Here is a 10215-nt window from a genome sequence, read left to right on the forward strand (position 1 = left end):
AAGAAACTGGTAAACCTAAGTTACTAAGTTCAGTGTAGCCTGTGGAAAGTCCTGCTAGATATCTGATTACATAATTACATCACTTGCTTTTGTAGTTTAGCTTGCAGTCACCTTTATGGCCTCTATTTTAGTTTGTATTCTTTACTTCAAAGTTTCCTTGAAGATTAGCAGTGCAAACCATATTAACTATTGATATACATTTGAGACTGAGTTTAAATTTATCACAAGCATATAACTGTAAAACAATATCCAATTTCAACTCCTTCCATGACCAAGGCTTTTCAAGTAATTCTAACAACACCAACAGCAAAAAGTTTCACTGATTTGAGTGTCTGTCTCTCTACCATAATATATCTTCAGAAACATGTGTTAATAAATATTTCTTTGTATGGGCTTTCATTTTTGTACTGTGATTTCATTTTCTGCTTTAATATCATGAATGAATTTAAGGTTAAAACAGTGTTTATAATGCATCTTTACTTTTTAAATCACATTAAAAATTAACAAAGTAACATGTATTGTTTATAATATTTAATGTGGCTCAATTTTACCAACTTATTTTGCATAATATATTTTAAGACAGTTCTTCCCTCTTCTGCTCCATTTTGTTAAAATCACGTCTTGATGTTAAAAAAAAGGCCATCTTTAATGAGCAAAATAATGATTTTTGTACTTATGAAAATTAATAAGTAAAACATCATGATATGTGATATTTCTTTCCTTTTGCAAAACTCCATTAAAGCAGTTCAGTGAGTTTGGAAGCCATCCGCCTGTTCATTTTCAGTTCTATCTTGTGCTTAATCAGTGCAGTGATTATAATAGTGATGATAACATCACACTCCTGTGCTCAAAAACCTAGATTACTTTCAACATTGAATTGAGTGCTAATAAATGCCAGACACTGAACTAGGGGGAAAATCTATATTTTCAAAGAATAAGCCAGTCTCAATGGACATAATGGAAGTATTTTTACAAAATGCTCTTTATGTTTATTTTATATAACCCTGTTATGTACACAGTAGAGGAGTAGATAGTTCAAAACAGGCAGGCTAACTAGTGACACCTGACTTCTGCCCTCATGCTCTCACTGATGTGCTGGTAGATTGAGTGGTGGTGTTCAAAACCGCCCTGGAAAGAAGGGACGTCTATCATTGTTCTCACTGGGCATTTGAGATAAGAATGGAAAAGCAGAAATGTGACTCTAAAATATGCTTGCTGGTCCAGACAAGAAGTGAATAGAAATCATTTACAAATGGCCACAGCAAATTTCCATTTGAAGGTCTGAGTTCTTTGCCAGGAAGAAAACAGTGAGCCATCATGTTTCTTAACATGCCAGAGAACCTTAAAAACCAAGGATCGTATTGTTTAGAGTAACATATCACAGTAAGGAACTAATTCACACTACCACTTATGACATAAAACACTCTGAAAGTCCTACCTAATATAATAAACCATGAAACAGAAATAATAAGTATACCTTTGGGGAAAAAATAGAGCTTATTTTGACTTAGCACATTTGAAACATTTTTAAATCTTACAATATTATAATAAGCCTTCCTGGTTCATGAAATGTGCATAGTCACATCATGATGTGTTTTCTCAAAAGCAATCTTGATATTTAGGTTTTTATCCTCACAGGTAATTTCACTGGACAAATATATCCACTGAGAATAATTATGAAAGCATGGCCCAAACAAAGGATATACAGACAGACAAAACTGCTTGATGACATGAAACACCAATCAATAGAGGCGGTGTTGCAAAGCCTATGACCTTGAGTTAAATTTTTGTGGCCTAATATCATTACCAGACTTTTCCTCTAAGGGTACTTTCCAGATACAGTTAGGAACATATAATTAGAGCCCAAGCAGGAAGAAGCAGTATTACTGGGCTGAGGAGACACTGATTGGAGATTGGGTTTGCCAGGGTAGATAGAAACTGGAGAGCACAATCTTAGGGAGGAGAGGGTCACAGAGAATGGAACCCTCAAGTCTCCATTAACATCTCCAAGTTGATGTCTAAACTTCACATGCACAATATCCGACTCCAGAAAACTTCATAGAAAATGTCAGCAAGAAGGCTAAGGAGTTGTGGATTTCATCAGCAGGAAACAGAAATTAGAGTTCAATCTTGCCAAGTTATTGTGGGTTTGCAACTACTCCTATAGAGCTCAGAAAGAGACAAGTCCTAAAAGTAATGACAAAACTGAAATGGTTCAGCCACAATATAAAATCTGTATAAATAAAAAGAGTGATAAAACAAAGTGGGTGAGATGTTGATAATTGGTAAATCTTGCTGAATCCTGTATAGTTCTTTGTACAATTTGAACGACCCTCAGAATGTTCGAAATTAATTCAAAATAAAAGAAATACACGGGGATATTGATTATGATGGCATTTAACCTTTAGATTATTTTTTAATCTTCTAATCCCTAAGCATATTGTATTTCTCCATTTTGGTCTCCTTTAATGTTTCTAGCATTCATAGTTCAACTTGAATTCATGAGAGTTCCAGCTTGTTCATATCACATTCACTTGGGATTTTCTGTCTTTTTACTCTTGGTCATTCTGGTGTTTGAGTGGTTTAAATCTACATGTCCATGCTGTTTATTAATTTTGTAGAACTGGCCACAAAAATAAAATGATCGTACATTTTAAAATTTAGTGAAAAAAGATCTGCTGGTCTAAGAAGGCCAGTGAATACCAAGCAGGATTAATAAAACACATTTAGGTATCAAAGTAAGATACTTGCTAAGACAAACTGTTGAGAGCCGATGATATAGGCAGAACTTTAAAAGCAACCAGAGACAAATACTCATTATATACAGAGCAACAATGGTAAGAATAATGACTGACTTATTAAAAGTAATAGAATCCACAATGCAATGTAACAAAAATTTAAAGTGCTGAAAGGAAAAAAAAAAAAAACTGTCAAATCAGTATATATTTCTATAACCAATTAAAATATTTTTCAAAATTAAAAGTCAAATAGTGATATTTTCAGATTAAAAAGAGCTAAGAAAATTTGCTTCCAGCAAACTCACACTACAAGTAATGCTAAAGGAAGTCTTCAGTTTGAAGGGAAATGATAGCATACAGAAATTAAGATGTACATGAAAGAATGAAAAGCATGACTGGAAGTGGTAATCATGTAATATAACAATTTTTTTTTAATTTTTTGCTTTTAAATAAATAATAAAATGCCTAAATAATAAACATTAGCAATGTATGATGCACTTTATAATATATACAGAAGGAAAATATATGACAAAAATAGAATGAAGTCCTACAGGCAAGAGAAATTATATTGTTGAAAGATTACTGTAATAATTGTAAACATGTTATAAACAATTATAAAATAGATAATGTTAATTCAGTTCACAGTATAATAGGTTAAGGATGAATTATAAAGGACATAAATTCAGATATTTAAAAAATATGCAATTAACAAAAAAGATGGTAGGAAAGCAGAAACAAAGGTATGAAAATAAATGGGGCAAAAGAAAATAAGAAAATGGCAGACTCAAATCCAAGTATATCAATAATTGCATTTTATATGAATGGACTTCACATTCCAATTAAATGTTAAAGATTATCAGACTATATCAATAATTGCATTTTATATGAATGGACTTAACATTCCAATGAAATGTTAAAGATTATCAGACTGGATAAAAAAGCATAAACCAACCCTGAGCTGTTTACAAGAGCTGCATTTTTACTATAATTACACAGAAAGACTGAAAACAAAAGGATGGAAAAAGATAAACAACAAAAACACAAACATAAGTGAGTTGGCATGGATAAATTTGGATCAGGCAAAGTACACTTCAAGCAAGTAGTATTATCAAAGATAAAGGTGATGTTTCTTAATAATGAAACATCAATTAATCAGAAACATAAAAGATAATTGGCCATGCACCTAATACTTGCATAGAAATAAATGAAAAAATCGACAAATGTAAGAAGAGAACTTTTTAAATGGAACTGTTTAATATTCTTCTAACAGTAAGAATTGGAAAAAGGAGATACACAAATTGTAATGACAGAGAACTGAACAATACCATCATCATCTTTACCTAAGATTGCAGAATACTATACCCTGTAACTAAGCAATACACAGTTTTTTCAGGTATTAAGAAACATTTACCCAAATAGTTTTTAAAATGAAGTTTTTTCCTAAAACCAATAACACACAATAGCAACAAATCTTGATTGTATTCATAGAGGAAAAATAGAATATATACTGGGGGAGAATGCAATTTTAATTAAAAAAAAAACTTTTGTTGTTAGAAAGTACCAAGGGAGTTGAAACTTTCACAAAATAACAAACATATCACTTCCCACTGTAGGAGAAGAAGGCCTCTTTCCCCTTAGATTTGCCAAGTTACTTATTCATTAACCTTGAACCCTTGTTTTTGCCTCTATTTTTTAATGTATAGTTCTAACTATGATGATTTATAGCAATCACATCACTAGGAAATTCTGGCTGAGAAATAGAATATTTACTGAGGAAATTCCACTAATTATAAATTTAATAGCATATCTAGAGTGACCACAATTACTTTATGATTTAAATCAGTGTAAAGAAGGCTGGACAATTTTTAGAATAACTTTCTAACACCTTTCCCATGAACACTACCAGCATAGCTATAAGACCCTTAACGTGAGTTATTAGGATTTATTGTGGACAAATTACAAAATGTTTGCACGAGTAAAGTTTGAATATTTGTGATTATCTGGTAAAAATGTCTGTGTTCACTGGAATAGGGAAATGTGGCAGTTCCTAAATTACCAAATAAACAAACATTAATTTAGAGAATGATTCCAGTTTAGGTGAAAGTTTAGGTATTAGGAATTCAGTCCATTGGGTAAGAAAAACAATGTGTCATCTTTCCCCTAAATTGAGACTTCTATTGGGTCTTTCTCCTAGCAGGCCAGCAATAATAGCATTTTGCTTACTGTAGATAGAGAATTTCCTATCTACAATAAGCTATTTCTGTCTGTTTCGAAGATAAGGACCAGTTCATCTTATTGACTCCTATTTTTAGGACTCAGCATAGTGTCCCACATTGTAGGTGTTCAGTTTTTCAAGCTAATTGAACAGTAATGCACAGGGTTAACATCCACATTAAAATACAGTGATAAATTTACAAATAAATATCCAACATACAAATATCCTATGTTGTTGAAACATAGGATAGTTTACATAGTCGTATGTAAATGACTTTACATTTATACATAGTCATATAAATTTTCTGAAATGCAGTTGACTAATATACATCCAGAACCTTAAACTCATTCATATCTTTGATTCTGCGAAATTCACTTTCAATAATTTATCCTAAATAAAGATAATTTTTTTTGAATTTTTGAATTCTATTTTATTTATTTTTTTATACAGCAGGTTCTTATTAGTTATCCATTTTATACATATTAGTATATATATGTCAATCCCAATCTCCCAGTTCATCCTAAAGATAAGTTAAAACACATTAAAACTTATCAGGTACAAAATTTTTATCACAGAGAGATGTGAGTGTGTGTGTGTGTGTGTGCGCACACACGCACGTATAAAACCAGACAGTCTAAATAGAACATTTGGAAATTTTTTAAATGATTATGATTATGTATATGACATAATATGACATGACTAATATTGACATTTTAACAATATCCAAAAACACAACATTGAATGAGAAAGGCAAAATAAAATATTCATGAACAATAGAAAATCAAGAATGTTAAGAAAATATAACTAGTAAATAAGTAGAAATATGTAAACAATTTACCTTGTCTTGGTATACTTATAGTTATCTTTGATTTTTTTAAATTAATTTTTAATTTTCTAGACCTGTTTTTTTGTAGGTAGCACAAATTCCTTTTATTATAATGATAATAATAATTATTACTAATAATTATAATTAATGATGCTTGTGCTTAAATACTTTCCCCTGTCTCTTTCCCTGTACCCTCCTGAAGAATCTACTACTTCTATTTCTTTCTTTTTTCTTTTGTTTTCTTCTTTTTTTAACACTGATGAGTATGTAAGGGTGCATTTGATCCTCTGAAAGTTTGGAAGTAGAGGAAGAGAATGTTGGAGTATTGAAACAGTTCAAAAGCAGCGAAATCGGTGGAAGATATCCGGAAAAATCACACATATAATTGGCAATCATACTAATAAACATTTTCTACCACATTCTAATATTTTTTGAACAGTTTTTTACTTATATTCCAGAAAAAATAGGCTCACTAATATATTTTAAATGAAAAATTTTCTAGAAGTAGTTATAATTCCTAATTCAATCAGCACTTATTTAACTTTTAATTCTAAATACCTGTGGTAGTTATTTTGGAGTGAAATGATTCTAAACTGTATGTGCTGTTTTGAGGTCCTAGAGCAAAATGGGAGGGGCTTAGTTACAATTAGGGCCCTCGAGTGTAACAGAAATATAGAAAGGGAATCAACTTTGGTGTAACATGTGTCAAGAACAGGAAATATATTTCTTTTAATTTTGCTCTTTCTGTGCTTTATAGTGTCGATCCCTCAGGACTCAGATTAATAAATACTCAGTAAAGATCTATTGAGATATCAACTGAATATTAATTTTGAGTAAATATATTATGTCAAATATTTTGAGAAAGAAAAATACCTTAAATCTAACACTAATTCAAATCCCAAATGTCACAGATTCTAGGAGATAAATTACTAGACCAAGATAATTAAAATTGTGCCATAAATAAGGTTTTGATAGATGATTTCATAACTTTGACAGGAAATTCTAGCTGGGGAGAATGAAGATGGGCTTTATGTAGGAGGATGTACTTGATGTAGGACTTAAAGCAAAGAGAAGAGATGAGACTATGGAAAAGGATGTTAGATACTCTGTGGAAAAGGGCCTGTGAACATGATCAGATAGAGGTCAAGTATTTGGAAAAGGAAAGCTTTCACTTTTTTAGAAGCCAAGGCTACCTAATTATGGGAATATAGAACATAGGCAGGAATACACAATGATACTGAACACTGAAAGCTACCTAAGTAAATTTAGGTTATTTTTCTATATACATTTTGTCCAAGAGATTGATATCATTCAAGAAACTGTGTAATATATTTTTGAGAATTAAAAATTAAAGTCAAGTGAAAAGACTACATTTAGTGTGCTGATGCAATGGTACAGAGATGTGGTATTACAGTACTGGCAGTGAGGGGATTGGCAGTAACAATGAAATGATTGCACTCTATTGTAAAAGTAGATTTTGTAGAATTCAGTATGAAATAAGCTTTTGTAGACTGTCCTGAGCACCTAGCTTTAATGCTTAATATTTTTCTCATATGTTCTTAGTTTTAAACAATGAAACTGTAAAGAGTTTTTTGGGATACAATGTGCCCATAAATCAGAAGCAGCTGGTACATGTACTGCACCATAAGTAATGACATTCTAAAACCTTTATAAAGATCATTTATTTAGATTCTGAAAAACACTATAATGTGCTATAAACATTTATTAAATATCCTTCAGGAAATTTCAGACTTTATTTCTGTCTCTGTACAAATCATACTGCCATACTCTAAAAGCCTAAGAGAAAATCGCCTATCCAAGAACATCATTTTATATATGCTTGGGGAAAATATCCATATTTAGTACACACATTAACATATGAAAGTGCAAGAGAGAGAGTCATCCCACCGTTTGATACTCAGTCGAATGTAAACCAGACTCCTAATGATTTGACAGCTGGTGTTTCTGTTTCTCATCATTTTAGTTAACACCTACACCAGTAGTATCCAGTTGTAACCAAGAGTTTCATGAATGTTAGAATTCCCTTCCAGTTCAGAATTCTATGATTATACTTTGGATAATTTCAGCTATGGAATAGTAAACGTTTGGAATTAAAACTATGAAAAAATGAGAGCTAATTCTGTAAAAAAGATACCTTATTGAATTTAGATGGTGACTATTTATAGGCAGTTCGACAATTACACTTAGCAAATCAAGTACAAATACATATCTCTGGGACTTCCCTCGCGGTCCAGTGGTTAAGATTCTGTGTTTTCAAAGCAGGGGGCGCAGGTTTGATCCCTGGTCAGGGAACTAAGATCCCACATGCCGCGCGGAGCGGCCAAATAATTTTAAAAAAACATATCTTTTAACTAAAATGTATTGGTCAATTAAGTTGATATTTCAGAATTATTGTATGAATACTGTTTCCTTTAGAAATAATAAATACTATCTCTGTAAGTTTATCTCTTCATGCAATAAATATGTTTTAACAACCAGATTTTAAAATACTTAAATCTGCTCAGTTCTCAATAATTATAAACAAGTGAGCAATTGATTATTAATCCATGATAGCTATGGATTTTTCAAGATCTAGATCTAATGTGTAAAAAATCAATTGCATATGAAGTTTCTCTAACAGAATAGTAGGAGACTTTGCTATGCTTCTTGTTAAATTTAATTCTTCTCTTGAGCAGTATTACTATTCTGCCCAAGTAATTCAGTCACATGTGTCTATTCAAATTACAGTGAAACTACATGGCAATTGTTATTACTTTGTAATCTTCCTGAGTAAGAACCAAAGGTGTCCCTTATTATAGAAAACAGAATTAGTAAACTTCAGTTTGCATTATCGTGAAAACAAAAGTTGCTCTTAATTTCAACACTTCTGACTTTTCTCTCTTATATTGCAAACATCTGAAATGACATAAAATATTCTACAGTATTTCTTTATAAAAAATCCTCATAATTCATCCTCTTGGTCCTTTGGTACACCCTGACACTGAAAGCAAATTGATCGTCCCAGATTTGTGCTCCACCCACAGTGAATTTGTACAAGAGAGTTTAACACAGATTCACATCCCATGCTGTGTGTAAAAACATCTCAGCATGTTTGGGCGTTTCATAGTAGTGGTCTAACTTCATCCCATTAGACTAACGTTTGTGTAGATGTGTGCGTGTGTGTTCACATGTGTGTTTGTGTTTCTTTTATCTTGCCATATGCAATCCTACCACCTTGGATTTATCCACGTACAATTTTTAATTTTTTTACTAGCACTTCCTATCTACAGACCCAGCTCCCACCACAATCCTAGAAAATATCAGAAATATGGAGTTAAGAAATCTTAATGACATTTTAATTTAACTTTTTTGATAAATTATTCATCAGCAGAGACCTATACATTTTAGTAACTTTTGGTATATTGCAATTGCATTTTGCTTTGCTTCATATAACACACTGAGTTATTATTTACCCATAACTTTAAATTTCAAAGAAAGTTTTTTTTAATCGTTTAGATGCGCATGCATAATATTAAATCATATCTAGCTGATTAATAAGGAATTAAGTCCACAAATTAGTTATTTTATTTTGAGGCTTACTATGGATACTGACCTAAACTAACTACCTGAATAAATCACATTCCCCACACTATCCTACCGAAAGAATTTACAACATGCCTTCTGCACATCGCGATTTGTCAAATATTTTAAAATAATCATTAGTGATGTGGAAAGCTGCTGTAAAAAATAACTATCACTTTCAGCTTCTAGACTTATGTAAAAATTCTTACCTTGCCTACATATTGTGTGTCTGTACCTGTGTACTCTTCCAACAAGAAGAATTGATTCCACATCCAGCCACGCTTGGTGCGATGTAGCGTTTTACCATCATCTTCTGTCAGACCCACTGTCCTTTCACTGTTAGCTTTTTCTTGAAATGGGGTAGCATCAGTTGTATGAAACATATACGTCCAGATGAATAGTGGTAGGCAATGATAAGTCCTCATTATCTGCAGCTTCAGCAGGAAATCAAATTCAATGTACTGTCTGTTTCCCCTGAAAAGTAGTGGGAGAAAAATGGTTTATTAGGTTGTGTTTCATTTTCACATAACCTGTAAACTATAAAACTTTTCTGAATGTTATTTAAATGTTATAAATAATATATCATTAATACATTATTTTTCCATGTTACATAAGTGAACTGTCATTAAAAACTCATATATCATACAGATAAGTAGGGAGACATATATAATACAAATAAATAGGAATTTAACAGCTGACTTTACTACCACTGTATTACAGCATGTAAATGTGAATATGTTAGTAATTTAAATATTCATTATTTTGAAAAGATAAGCTCCATAATACACCAAAGATCATATCAAGTGTTCCTAAAGTCCTCAAGACTAATAAAAGTAGATTATTTATTAATATAT

General features: G+C 31.6%; 1 protein-coding gene across 2 annotated transcripts in view; it reads right to left on the reverse strand.

Annotated features, from left to right (window-relative positions):
- Positions 1 to 9786, reverse strand: part of CDH9 (cadherin 9) — an 82494-nt gene extending 72708 nt beyond the window's left edge. Inside the window, exon 1 of one of the 2 annotated variants that reach the window (XM_068532137.1) lies at positions 9571 to 9786. In XM_068532137.1, coding sequence (XP_068388238.1) covers positions 9571 to 9786 — 216 coding nt within the window. The remainder of the gene's footprint in view (positions 1 to 9570) is intronic. The other variant, XM_068532147.1, reaches the window with a different exon arrangement.
- Between the last annotated feature and the right edge of the window lie 429 nt (positions 9787 to 10215).

The sequence above is a fragment of the Eschrichtius robustus genome, chromosome 2, assembly GCF_028021215.1.
Source record: "Eschrichtius robustus isolate mEscRob2 chromosome 2, mEscRob2.pri, whole genome shotgun sequence".
Classification (NCBI taxonomy): Eukaryota; Metazoa; Chordata; class Mammalia; order Artiodactyla; family Eschrichtiidae; genus Eschrichtius; species Eschrichtius robustus.